The 14,684-nt window shown below is 43.0% G+C and overlaps 1 protein-coding gene across 1 annotated transcript in view; it reads left to right on the top strand.

Moving 5' to 3' along the window:
• ANO4 (anoctamin 4) overlaps positions 1 to 14,684 on the top strand; it is a 454,720-nt gene that overhangs the window by 242,929 nt on the left and 197,107 nt on the right. Inside the window, exon 5 of the mRNA XM_075553208.1 lies at positions 7,991 to 8,095. Coding sequence (XP_075409323.1) covers positions 7,991 to 8,095 — 105 coding nt within the window. The remainder of the gene's footprint in view (positions 1 to 7,990; positions 8,096 to 14,684) is intronic.

Genomic DNA, 14,684 nt, shown 5'->3' with positions numbered 1-14,684 from the left:
CAAGATTCTTTCCTTGTTGACCTTAGTCTATAAGTTCCACTGAGACTTATTCCGCATCATAGTAACGTGCTTAGCACCAGTGGCAGACCGGGAGGTGGGGGCGGTTCATAGAATACATCGCCTGGGAAAGGAACCTGGGTTTCTTGCATGAAGTACAAGAATCCTCCCACTCTACCCGCAATGTCCCCTTTATACATGGTAGATAATCAGTTAATAGTGAGCTTCCACTGGTCTAAATTCCCTGGCTTAGCCCCAAGAGGCTGACATGTAAGATGGGAGGGACCTGGCTCACAGGAAGCTCATCATCTTGCAAACACTGTAGTCCCTCCTTTATTTGTCTCAAGCCTTCCTTTACATCCAGACTTAGCATGCAGGTTCAGTGGGTGAAGAGCACTTTAGTGAAGCTGAGAAATGCCAAGTTTCGTTTCTATAACCCCTCCTGATGCTGAGTTTCTTTCTTCCTCTCCTCTGCAAGAGTTTCTGTCAGCTCAGACCCCAGGAGCTGGGAGACGCTCTGCCTCCACTTTCCACAAATGCTCCTTGCCATTTAGAGTCCTGCAGCGCTGACTTGCAGACCCTCTTTGGAACTTTTAATGCCAGGATGTATTGTGATCGAGGAGGTTCCACTCTTGCCAATCCTAGGAAAAGGGGAAGCAATTTTGTTGAAGGTCAGTCATTACAGGCTGCAGCAGTGGGGTGATTATTTCCATTTGGACCGAGGAGCATCCACCTGCTGATAGCCAAATGGGGGGCTCTCCAATTTATACAGAATTGTGGCTTACGGACTAAAAAAGAAACACCACCCTGTTGCCCTCAGTCAATTACAACTCTACAGCAACCTTATAATGCAGCGTAGAAATGCCCCATAGGGGGTCCAAGGCTGTAACCCTGAGGGAAGCAGACGGCCGCATCGCTTTCCCACAGAGCTGTGGGTGGAGTCGAACTGCCAACCTGAGAACTATATATTCTTAATCATTTGAGGGAATACCTGTTAGCTCTCTATTGGCTAGTATGAGCTGTTTGTTCCTGTTAATAGGGGCTACACTCTCTTCTGTTCTTAAAAAAAACTACACTATCATGAGATTTATCATTATGCAGCACTCATAACTGTATGATTTGTGTGCCACTTGAGAAAAGGATTTATAAAGCATTCTATTTTCTGAAGCCTTTTTAGTGAATGGCACACGAAATAGACTTTGGTTAGCACTGCAGTGAAGTGGAGGAATAGAAATGGAAAATCTCCTCAGAACCAGTGGAATTTTCCATGTTTCCAACTCCAAGTTCTCTAGAAGAGCTGAATTTCTTTTTAAAAAAATCTTCCTTTCCTTCGACGACTTCTCATGGATACTGACTGACCCAGGGGTGGTGTGCAAGGAAAACAGGGTGTCCCTGTCTCCATCTTCATGCTGCCATAGCAACAAACTTCACTCACGGGAAATTCAAAACAACACTCCCAATACCAATGGGTTCTTTGCAGCTGCTTCATCCCGGCAATGCTACATGTGAGGACGAATTTCAGCTGCTTAGCAGTGTTGAAATGCCAAGGCTGTCTCTTCTGCGAGTGCTACATTTGAGGATTTGTATTAAATATACCTCTTAGGACAAGCACGGCCACATTTTACTTGCAGGCTACCACTGGCATATATGCAGAAGCTCAATCTACTATGAAAATCACAGAAAATAGCATTTGTCCCCCCTAAGCTACTTCATAGATTTCTTCCACCTTTTATACGGAGAACATAAGATTCGGTCTGTCAAATTTTATTTCTGTCTCAACATGGAAAAACTATTACAGGTCTAGATGATAGGATTTTTTTTTCTGTTTTTGATTTATACTGAAATGCCTTCCTTTCTTCTTGGCCCTAAACCTGGAGTGGCCACTCCTTTTGCAGAGAAGCAACGTGCCAGCTACAGATTTTAGTGGCTCGCCTGACTAACACAGTGGTAATCACTTACTACGTTCTGCACTTTTTTTTAAATTACAACTCCCCAAATATCTCATGCTGTTTGTTTTACAAATGAGGACCATGAGGCACTTTGAGCACACGTTCATAGATGAGTGGAATGCAAATCCAGATTATTTAACACCAAAATACTCTTTTGATATCACATCTCGTTAATTTGTCAGGACAGAAGAAATTTAAATTGAAGTAATTTATTTAAAGTCTCTCAAATGCCAAATTCAGTTGCTACTGAATCAATTCTGACTCACAGGGACCCATGTGTGCCAGAGTGGGACTACGCTGTCCAGGGTTTTCAATGTCTGCTGTTCTGTTTTGAAGGAACATAGTACCAGGCCTTTCTGTGAGCCACGTGCAGGTGGACTCAAACCGCCAACCTTCCACTTGGCTGTCAAGATCATTGACTGTTCTTCCCAAACCAGAAACTCCCCTCCCTGCACCAAGATAACCTAAGAGAGTAAGAGTAGCGACGGTCACTGCATGGATGTCAAGGCCAATAGGGAGGGGTAGTAATATAAGAAAGTTATGTTATCATGTACCATAAAAAGTACAATAAGTGATCGATAAAGTTAATAAATCAAGAAACTATAGTGAATTGTTTTATTCTACAAAGTGATTAAAGCTCTTTTATTTGGACTGTCTGATCTAAGGATAAAGGTTTTGATCCGGCTCCACTCACCTAGAAGCCCGGGTGGTAGAGGGGTGACAAGTTGGACTTGCTAACCACAAGTCAGTAGTTCAAAACCACCAACTGCTCTGCAGGAGAAAGACAGGGCTTTCTTTCTTTCTTTTTCTCTTAAAAATCATTTTCTTGGGGGCTCATAATCCATCCATTGTGCCAAGCACATTTGTACATTTGTTGCCATCAGTGTTCTCAAAATATTTACTTTCTACTTGAGCCCTTGGTATCAGCTCCTCATCCCCCCTTCCCTCCCTCATGAACCCTTGATAATTTATAAATTATTATTATTTTGTCATATCTTACACTGTCCATCGTCTCCCTTCACCCACTTTTCTGATGACCGTCCTCCAGGGAGGGGGTTATATGTAGATCCTTGTGATTGGTTTCCCCTTTCTCCCCTACCTTCCCATTACCCTCCTGGTATCGCTACTCTCATGATTGGTCCTGAGGGGTTTATCTGTCCTGGATATCCAGCTCTTATCTGGACCAGTGTGCATGCTCTGGTCTAGCCAGATTTGTAAGTTAGAATTGGGATTATGATAGTGGGGAGAAGGAAGTATTTAAGAACTAGAGGAAAGTTGTATGTTTCATCGGTGCTATACTGTACGCTGACTGACTCATTTCCTCCCCGCAACCCTTCTGTAAAGGGATGTCCAGTTGCCTAAAGATGGGCTTTGGGTGTCCACTCCTCACTCCCCCTCATTCACAATGATATAATTTTTTGTTGATGACTTGATGACTGATAACTGATCCCATCGACACCTCATGATCACACAGGTTGGTGCACTTCTTTCATGTGGGCTTTGTTGCTTCTCACCTAGATGACTGCTTGTTTATTTTCAAACCTTTAAGACCCCAGATGCGAAAGCTTTTGATAGCCAGGCACCATCAGCTTTCTTCACCACAATTGTTTATGCACCTGCTTTGTCTTCAGCGATCTTGTTGGGAAGGTGAGCATCATGGAATGCCAGATTAATAGAATAAAGTATTCTTGCATTGAGGGAGTACTTGAGTAGAGGCCCAGAGTCCATCTGCTGCCTTAGTACTGAACCTATATGTCCATCTGCTACCTTAATATTAAACCTATAAATATTTTCACATAGATCTATTTCCCCATCGTCATATATAAATATATTTATATATGTACTTGCCTGTATTTAGACCTCTAGAAATGCCCTTTGCCTCCTAGTTCTTTCTTCTATTTCCTTTTACTTTCCTTTTGTCCCACTATCATGCTCAGCCTTCATTTGGGTTTCAGTAATTCCTCTCGGTTACATCGCCCTTGATCAAGCCCTACCAGGCCTCCTGCACCCTCCTCACCATCGATTTTGGATCACTTGTTGCTCCCTTGTCCCTTTTCCACTTCCTACTTCCTTAAAGAGACCCACAGAGGTATTTCTACCTTGTCCTATAGAGTCATTAGAGTCAGAATCGACTCGATGGCAGTGGGAGAGAGCCACTCACATTATAGGCTATTAAGGAAGAAGGTCAATGAGACCAAGGTATCAGAAATTATTACAAAACATTAACTCTCTAAATCAGTGGTTCTCAACCTGTGGGTTGTGATCCCTTTGGGGATCGAACGATCCTTTCACAGGGGTTGTCTGATTCATCACAGTAGCAAAATGACAGTTGTGAAGTAACAACGAAAATAATGTTATGGCGGGGGCATCATCACAACATGAGGAACTGTACGAAAGGGTCACGACATTAGGAAGGTTGAGAATGACTGCTCTAAATGCTGTAGAAAGTAATCAGCAAGGCCTTCTCTTGTGGGTAAGGAGGAAAATTGGAACTGTTTTTCAGTCTGTGTCTTTTACTGTTACTAGTTACGTGAAATTGCAGGCAAGAGTACTAATTGCACAACTATTACATTCAAGGCTTTACATTCTAGGCTTTACATTGTTGTTGACAGGTGCCATCAAGTCAGCTCCGCCTCCTAATGGCCCTATGCACAACACAAAGTGGTCCTGCGCTGTGTTAGTCCAGGTAGACTAGAGAAACAAATCCGTAGAAACTCATGTGTATAAGAAAGAGTTTTATATACAGGGTAATTATACATTAAGAAGACATCCCAGCCCATAAGTCGGGTATTAGTCCATATGTCCGATACCAATCTATAAAGTCCTCTTCAGACTCATGAAACACATGTACTGAGGCCGAGTGCAGGACGATCACAAGCCAGTGGGTAGAAAGTCTTTGGATCCAGTGGCTGGGAGGGGTCTCCATGTGGCTTCTCCAGTTCCCAGGATACGAAGTCTATCAGTGTAGTGCCTTGTATCTTGTCAGTAGAGAGTCTCTCAGGGAGAGAGCAGAGAGAGATTCTCTCCCGCCTCCAAGGAGGAAATCCCAGAGTTCCCAGAATCCTCAGGAGAAGGCAATGCCCACACAGAGGCCTCATTGGCTATGAACTGATTGACAGATTAGAGTCCACCCCTTCACTGTTAATCCTCTCAAGTCCCAAATTGACATCAGACTGTGTAAGTCCCACATGCACCATCCTCACAATTATTCTTGTGCTTGAACCCATTGCTGCATCCGTGGTGTCAGTCCATCTCATCAAAGGTCTTCCAGCTTTCACTGCCCCTCTGCTTTACCAAGCCTGGCAGAGTAGTTTCCAAAGGGGGAAAAAAATATGCATTCGATTTGTCGCCAGGCCTCAAAAATATTACAGTGTCCTTGAAGTTGATGGGGAAGAGAAGCAAGTCTACTTAAAGAAAGAAATCACACGCTCTCTGTGCCAGCTCCATTATGTGTGGGAATATGATCAAGCCCAGACAGGGTAGAACTGCCCCCAGATGGTCTCCAAGCCTGTAATCTGTGTGGAAGCAGACTGCCTCGTCTTTCTCCCATGGAGCAGTGGGTGGGTTTGAACCACTGCACTACCAGAGCTACTCTTAGACTCTCCTACCATTCTACTTTTTTAATAGAAAAGATAAAAATACCTGGCCGTGTGGCTTCACTGGGTAGGAAAATGGTATTCAACTACCAAAATGAAAACATGCTTCGTGACACATAAAGCATTTGAGAGGGACCATGGGACTCTTATGAATTTTTCAAGGGTTATGAGAGGTATTGAAGTAGTTCTAATTGAGACTCCTGTTTAGAGCTCCCTTTGTTGATGTTGTTGTATACAAGCACATAGCTAAAATTCGTACAAACTAGATACAAAAGAAGATAGTGCTGTCTTGAAGTCCGTTGTAACCCAGGACAGAGTTTCCAAGGCGGTAAATCTTTACCCAAGCAGAGTGCCACAGCTTCCCCTCCACATGGAGTGGCAGCTGGGCTCCCACTGCCGACCTTACTGTTAGTGGCCAGATACTTGAACCAGTGTGCCAGCAGGGGTCCCGGTGAGCTCAGTAGAAATCTAAAGTGAATTTTAAAATATTGTGTACTCAGCGGGAGGCCCTTTTTAAAATAAACTGTCAGTGCTGCTATCAAGGTTACTTCATTTAAATTTCTCTCCATTCATCCTGTAGATCCATGGTGCCGGTCCCCCAAGCCCTTATAACCTTTCCAGTGGGAGCGAAGCTAAAAGCAAACTCAGAGATCACATGAACCGAGGAGCTGTTTTTGGATTCTTTGAATGTTCAGTGTGTTGTGCACCTCAGCCAGAGTCTTTCTAGCTTCCCTCTTTATTGTACCTTTTTTTGCTTAGTCTCTCCTGACGTTGTGTTTGGTTGCATGTGAATTATACCAACACCCTGTAGGAGATTTTGTTTTAAAGACTTTACTTTCAAACCATGACTTCCAACTTCACCAGCTTGCCTACTTTTTCAGAGCTCTGTGCTTTGATCTGGAATCGGAGATATCTGTGGGAAGAAATCCCCTTGGTCGCTATAGGTTGAGGTCATTCTCCTTCACCTGAGTGGCATGTGCTAAAGGTGGAGATTGTCAGCATAAAGGCAACTTTTGAACATAAGCTGACACAATGGAAGCAAGGAACTTTTCCACAATTTTTTTAACCCCCTTCAATTAGGAGCGAGAAAGATGAGATTTTCTACTCCCATGATGGGTTACAGTCTTAGAAACCCACAGGGCAGTTTGGCTCTGTCTCATAGGATTGCAATGTGTCGGAATTGAATCGATGACAGTGAGGTTTAATATATTAGACAGTTCAAATGTGAGCGTAATGCTTACTGTGATGAAAATATTGCAGTCTCTGCATTTGAAGTCATTTGATTACACATTTTAACAATTGTAGTCACTTGGAAAATATTTTGTATACCATGGGGAGAGGGAAGACAGCGATCAGTGTAAGATATGAAAATAATAATAATTAATAAATTTTCAAGGGGTCTGGAGGGGAGGAGGAGAGAAAGCAAGGAAAAAGAGGAGCTGATACCAAGGTGAATGTTTAGAAAATAATGATGGAAACACATGTAAAAATATGCTTGATCCAATTGATGTATGGATTGTTGTAGGAGCTGTAAGAGCTCCCAATAAAATGATCTTTTAATTAAAATAAAAGAAAAAGAAAATATTTTGTACTAACTAGAGTTTTAGTATCTTGGGGTTCCTTAAAACAGACTTTATGTTTTAAGCCTGACAGCCCGAATTCTCTAAACATTCACTGATTAGCCTCCTCTCCCACTTTCTGGACTTTCAAGGAAAACTATTTTAGGCTGACTGTAGAAACTGTAGAAAAATAGAATGAAACAAAATCTGTCATTTCATTCCTCAGATAAAACTTCAGTACCCACTTGTAGTATTGCCTTCTCATCTCTTTTCTAAGATAGAAATACATGTGTATTTTAAATGTACTTGGGGTATATTTACACATTTGAAACGCATATATATACACCAGTATCTGTTTTCCTCACTTTTTTACTACCTTTTTAGTATTTCCCAGGCATTAAATAATCAGGAAAGACAGCTTGCTTATCTGCACACCTCTTTCATTTTGCTCCTCTCTTTGTCTTCTTGTGCTTCTGTTATTGTTTTCTAATGTAAACGCTTTAGTTATTAAAAAGTCTGACATACTACTCAGCCAGTAGGAGAGTTGAGGGCTTGAGACATGGCACAATAATGATGGAGCTGGAAGATACTGTGTTGAATGAAGGAAAGCAGCCACAATGAGGACTGTGATGCATGTAACTTTGTAACGATGCGCTTATTTTTGCATTGGAACTACATTTGAACTTCCTTGTTCCTATAAGGAGCAATTGGCTGATGATGCCACTCATTTTCTAAAGAGGGAGGTCAGTGTCACTTGTCCAAGAGGGAGGATCCTTGGGAAACCAGCTGGCCGTTCATTGTGGATTTTGACATTGCCTCTCCTTGGAGCCCCTATGCGAGGCTCTCCGATAACCAGTGCACACTCCATGAATATCTTTCATTTCTCTAGAAGGAGGTGTGGAATTGCAAGGCTACCAGCTGGATATGCACATACTACCTGATGGCCCAAAGAGTGATGTGGACTTTTCAGAGATTCTTAATGCAATACAAGAAAGTAAGTTTCACTCAAATTTTAAATTCAGCATGAAAGGAGAAACTATAATAACACTTGGGAGGTGTTTTACAACCAGGAAGCTTGGATACGAAAAATAATTTTTAAGCACATCTTTAAAAGAGCTATCAGTAAAATAGTTTTGAGACCAGAAGAAAGGGTCAGTGGAATGGGGGTATAATTTGTGAAATTTTCCTACATTGGGGTTTTTGAAGAAGCCTCGTGGAAAAATTAGTAGTAGATTTATAAATTTCTTTTATTGTGTATCTTCTAATGTTTAGTAAATATTTAGAAGCTATGCATAGTTTTAAGATTCCTTGATTAATCACCACTTAAATCATACAAAAATAGTAAGAAACCACAATAAAATTCTTCTGCTCAAATATAAGGAAGAAGAAAATGTTCATACAAAAACCTAAAATTAGGAGTTTATTCTCCAAGTTATGTATTTGGAGTCAATACTGGTGGACTGTGTCCTAGAATTAAATTTACCCTTTCTGAGCTGATTAATCAAGGTTTGTTCTTCGTAGATGATGTATTGTAGTTGTGTGTCATTGTGTTCACCTGGAATTTTATTCTAATCAACACATTGACTCGAATTTGAGATTTAGTAGTGAGGATGGGTGGTGAGGTTCCACATGCCAACTCATTAAAATAGTCTGGTTTTGTCTTGTTATTCTACATAGTGACTCTACTTTAAAACAAACAAACAAAACAAAACCCACCAAAAGTCTGCTAGTACTGCTGGGCTGGAAGGGTTTCCATCTGAAAGAACATCTACGGCCATTCCGTCCCCTTTGCTTTGGGGTCGTGCCTGTCCATCTGTTTTCACACACATTTCTCAAGATGAATTTAAAACATTTTTATACTTGTTGTCCCCATTTGTCACTCTGCTGTTCTCTTGGTCATAGGAGACAATTACTGCCTCCACTTTACTGGTTCAATACTTGGAGTGGCACCAAGTAAGTGACAAGATCACAGGATAAATAGCAGAAACGAGGGTCTCCTCAATTCCGTTCATCCCTTCTTAATTGCGCTCAACCTGGGAGTGAAGCACACTGAGCGGGAGCAGCCTGAAGTGGAAGAGGCTGAGGCTGCTTCTAAAAGACATCTTCTCACTGAGGAAATAGTTACGAGGACTCACTCCTTGTCCTGGTTGGGCACGCCCTCATATTAGGTTAATGCCCAACAGAGAGCATTTTCCTCAGGAGAATCAACATCACATTAATAGAATCTCTGCGGGGAAAACTTTCCTTGGAAAGTTATACAGCTATGTAATTAACTTCATTTGATTTGAAAAATGATCAATTATAAAGCACTCCAAAGAGTCGTTCAATGAAGATAAAAAATTGGTCTCTGTACAAGTGCTTAAGAAGGGTTGAAAAAAATCGGAGACTAGGTGAATTATATAAAAATTAACTTAATGCTGAGTAGAGACGATTTTACACTGATTTCTTTTATAATCAGATTTAACGAAGATCCATTTGTATTTTTTGAGGTTAACTCTCATAGTTTAGAATGGTGACTTCGCTATCAACATGTGGAGGAGTGTGAGTTCATGAGTACTTCACATCTAAGTTTAGAAATGAAACAAAAATTACTCTAAAATCTCCAATCAGTTTTTATATGTTTGTGAAAATATGCTTTGGAACAAAATGATTTATTTACTTTCTTGTCAGAAACCAAGTCTTATGGATTGTAGGTTTGGCAAACTGCCTACATAGTCAAGGCCTTTCTGGTGAGACAGATTTGGGCTGTTCAACTGCCTTCATTCACTAAGTAGGTTCCAAATATGATTCTAATGTTTAACCAGTTCTAAGTATAAAAGTGCAGAGCGTGATTTTTTAAGGGACTGTCACTTAGATTATCATTTAACAAAAGTTTGGCAGAGAGTCAATGATATTAAAAAGAAAATTTTTAAGCCCAAACCCACTGCCATTGAGTCCATTACAACTCGTAGTGACCTTATTGAATGGAGTAGAACAGCTCGGTAGTTTCAGAAATGACACATCTTCACAGAACAGACAGTCATAACTTTTTTCCACAAAAGGGCTGGTGGGTTTGAATCAAAGACCTTGCAGTTAACAGCCTAATACTTTAACTTATTCCTCACACAGTGATCCAAAGAATATAGGGGTTTTTACCATCATTGCAACTCCTCTCTTTCAAACATTTCTATAGATAATAGCAGGATAGTAGAAAAATTCCACTATGTTCTTAGGATGTTGTGATCATAAATACATGACCTTCAATTTCCAACTAGAAGAAAAATTGGTTTGAAAAAACGTATTGAAAACCACAGCCTTGGAACTATAGATTGAAATACGATCTGTAAGAGCTTCTAATAAAATGTTAAAAACAGAAACCAGAAGCATGTTGTCCCATGGGGTCACCATGAGTTGGGAAAAAAGGAAAAGAAAGAAAACCACAGCCTTTCCTGAGGGCTCTGGGACACCACTCTTGAGGGCTCTGGGATTAGAGTCACCATAGAAAACCCTGGGCAGAGGGGGAGAAAATGTAGCACAAAGTTCAAAGTTCTAAAACAGGTCAGACTGGTTGTTCTGAAACCCCAAGACTAGAGAGCTTCAAGCACGGGAACTAACCCTCCTGCCATAAATCATCCACACAATAGATGGGCCTGTAAAGTGAGCAAGAAGGCGTGTGAAGAAGTGGTTTTCATAACATTCAATCGTATGAGACTAAAAAGAGGGCAGCATTTCCTCAAAGGCAAAGTTCAGAAGGCGGGAAGGGCCAGGGAAGGTGGCTGAACGGAAACACAGAATCCAGCGAGAAAGTGGAAAGAAAGCTTTACATCAAGAAGCTGCAACTAACGTCCAAACCAAAAGGTGCCAAGATTGTTGAGTGGAAAGCTAATTTGCTTTATAAACTTTCACCCAAATGGCAATAAAATGTCCAGACAGATAGCAAGAGAACGTGTTCAGTCATTAGGGTGTTTTTAAGCCACCCCCACCCCGCCATTCTTAAAACAATCCTAAGTAACATCAAAACCAAACTGAACCCACTGCTATTGAGTCAATTCCAACTCAGCGGCCCTCTGTTGAGCTTCCAAGGCTGTAAATCTTTCTGGAAGCAGAGAGTCTCATCCTTATCTCACAGAGTAACTGACAGGTGTGAATCACCGACTTTGGGATCTGATGGCCAATGTTTACCCAATAATCCTACTCAGGGACCCTTACCTTAATTAATAATGCGTATTACTACTTATTCCATTTTACACTTGATGAAACAGTTTACCTCCCCAAAGCTACATAGTTAAAATGTAAGAGTCCATATTCATTCACATTTTGTTAAATAAAAAAATTTAAATTTAGGGAAAAATGAACTATGTAACCATTTAAAACATTTTAAAAAATTCTTAGAAGAAGGGGCTTCAGAAAGTTCATGGGGAAAATGGAATTAAAAGATAATGGAATATTTCCACGAACGTTTGTAACTCCTTCCTGCTGTTCCATTTTCATGCACGATCTCTTCCAGGGTGTGTCCCCGTTGTAGATTTCCACTATCACCCGGCCCAGGTGGTAATTCCCCCAGCGGCTCACCAGGTGCCTCCGCAGGCTAGCCATACATCCCTTAGTTATTTTTCCACTTCTCCAGTACAGGAAGTATAGCTTATACAAAAGAAATCTCGTATCCATCGCACACTAAACCTTGTTACCTAGTGATACATCTTGGTGGAAAATTCCGTTCTGGAAAAATTCAAATATGTACCGATCGCAGCTTGTTTGGCTTTCTAGAATGGACCCAAGTTGAGTGCTTTCTAGGATACAAGGCACTCGTTTGTGTCTATGTGGCTGTTTGATGTAAAGGGGTCTTTATGGAAGGGTCTGTGTGTGTTTCCTCTATGCTGTTTCTCCCTCACCACGCGTCACTCTGCAGCCCATGATGCAGCCGCTCCCTTGAACTCCTGTTACCTAAAGATCCCAGCCTTTGCTGGAGGAAAGCCTAGGCTTTGAGGAGCAGTGCTTGGATAGGAGGAGAGGAAGCATCAGGGCGAAAGAAACAATGGGACTTCCCAAGAGCAGCTCCCTCAGAGTGCCCTGGGAGGGAGCATGTCTTCCGGTGGAGGGGGTGGAAAAGGCAGGTGCAGTGCATTGTTCCAACTCTGCCAGGGACTCCTGAGCCCAGGAAGGAGCAGAGCCCCGGGAGTTCAGGAAACTTCAGGGCTCTGGAAAGGCAGCAGATTCATCTTCCCTTTCTCTGTAGCAGCCCCAGGAACATGGACAGAGCCGGAAGTATAAGAAATCCTCAGTAAACATTTGTTGAGTGAGTGATAGATAGGTGAGGAGCAGGTGAGGATGTCTTTGATAACTGCAATTGAATTGTTCACGTAAGCCCGTGGGAGCGGGGCTCTGAGATAGCATTCACCTGCTGTGTTCGTAACAAAATCATAAAGTAATTCTTAGCCTTGATCTTTACTGGTGGAATTCAAACCGTTACAGAGCACAAAGATGTAGAATGCCTCCTCTATTATATTCAGGCATCTCCATGGAAACAAAACATTGCCTTTCGCCACCAAAGTTTAAAATCCAACAATTGTTTTAATGGCAGGTATTTTAAAAAATATCTTTTATCCTGAAATTAGATTGAGAACCCTTCTCAGAGCCCCGGGGTCCATGACGCAGAGGGACAGATGAGTGTGCACTTGGGTGCATTTGTACAAAAGTAGCACGCCCTGGTGGAGGATGCCCGAAGGCCATATGGCGCTGTATAATTCTTGTAGGAACATCTGTAGTGCTGTGCAGCCCTTCCTGGGGTCCGTTCACCCGCCTGCCTTGTGCTGCTTCCCCCTCTGCTCTGTCCTTGAATCCAGCCTCCCCTGACCGACCTTACTAGGGGGCGTTCCAGGAGGCTCTAATGGAAGAGCGAGAATGAAGGGTGGTGTTTGAAATGAGAACTGGGGTTCGTTAGGGGATTATTGACTCATGGTTATGCTGTGGTTTGACCTTGATGCCTACCCTTGTGTTTACGTAACCACGTATGGGCGTACCTTGTTTGACTGCACTTCGCTTTACAGTGCTTTGCAGACATGCATTTTGGGGACCAGTTGAAAGCGTGTGGCAGCCCTGCTTTGAGCAAGTCTATAGGTGCCATTTTTCCAGCCTCGTGCGCTCACTCTGTGTCGCGTTGTGATAGCCCTCACCTGACTTCAGACGTTCACGTAATGGCATTGGACAGCATGGCAAACACACAGTTGAACATCCTTGGGAAACCAACGACTGTAAATCCATGTGATTTGCTGGCTCAGAACATCAGCTCCAGGCAGTGATCTGGAGTGGAGCCTGCCACCGCTCCACAGCGGGTCCTCCCGAGGCACTGGCCTGCGCATCTGTGGCTCAGCCGGCTGCGTGCTTTCTCACTGTCACCCAGGTTCTGAGCCCTATTCCTTGAGCGGTGACTTTCAGCTTCATTTCTAACTCATGCCTTTAAGCCACCTCAGGAGAGAAGGCAAGAGAGGGCACCGACATAGACTGGGCAATTCTTGTCTAGCCACTCTGTGGTGCACCTTTGACCTCTGTGACTTTATTTAGTCACAGCTATAGCCTCTCTGTGGGGTCACTCGCTGCCATCAAGTCGGACTCACAGTGGCCCTATCTGACAGGGCAGAACTGCCCCTGTGCGTTTCTGAGAGTGTAACTCGTTCTGGGAGCTGAAAGCCTCATCTCTCTCCTGAGGAGTGGCTGGTGGCTTTCGAACTGCCGACCTGATGGTGGGCAGCTCAGTGCACATCTCACTACGCCACAAGGGCTCCTGGAGCTTCTCAAAGTGGTGCGTGGGCTGCGAGGAGCACACTTGGAGAACCTCTGGCCTGTGAGGAGGGCCTGAAGCCTAGCAAGAAAATGTTTGTGTTTGCTCCAAATATTTATTTCCAGTTCTTGAAATTGGTAGCATGGGGGATGAAGCACTTGGCTGCCAACCACGAGGTGGGCAGTTTGAACCCACCATGTGCTCCACAGGAGAAAGATGTGACGGTCGGCTTCCGTGCAGATGGACAGCCTGAGGAACTCTGTGGGCGTTCCGACTCAGCCCCAGGGGGTCGCCATGCCTTAGAGAGGACCCAGTGCCTGTGTTTTTCGGTTTTTCAGATTTTCCTGATTGGTAAAGCAGGCCACCCGTCTCTGCCTTGGGGATGTTGTCAGATGCATTTGAAGAGTAATGAGCAAGCAGGGAGTCCCAGGCTTGCCAGGGTCCCATAAATGCTACATGGTGCTTAGCTTTCAAAATCCCAGTCTAAGCAGCCCGAAGCAGGGCTGTGACTGTGGATTTTCCTGAATTTTTCAAAACATTGAATTTGGTCTATTTGTTCAAGTGTCTGACCTGTCAGGCTACAGACGGTAAAGTCTAACTCTCCTCAGAAGGATGTTTAAACGGTGACAAGATAGTTGTTTGGGGGTTAAATGACTCCTGTTCCTGAAAGCCACGCCTGGTTTAAGATTGGTGGGATGTGTTCCACACAGACAGGAAGCCGGCAGGGGGAAGCAGGGCCCGGGGAGTCAACCATACAGAAATGGGGCAGAATTCATTAGGCTTTTCCTAGCTGGGTGGTTGTACTTGAGCCTCCTGTCATGATCCC

The sequence above is a fragment of the Tenrec ecaudatus genome, chromosome 6 (assembly GCF_050624435.1).
Source record: "Tenrec ecaudatus isolate mTenEca1 chromosome 6, mTenEca1.hap1, whole genome shotgun sequence".
NCBI lineage: Eukaryota > Metazoa > Chordata > Mammalia > Afrosoricida > Tenrecidae > Tenrec > Tenrec ecaudatus.
Note: the sequence above shows the minus strand (reverse complement) of the source record. Positions and strands in the feature narration are given on the sequence as shown.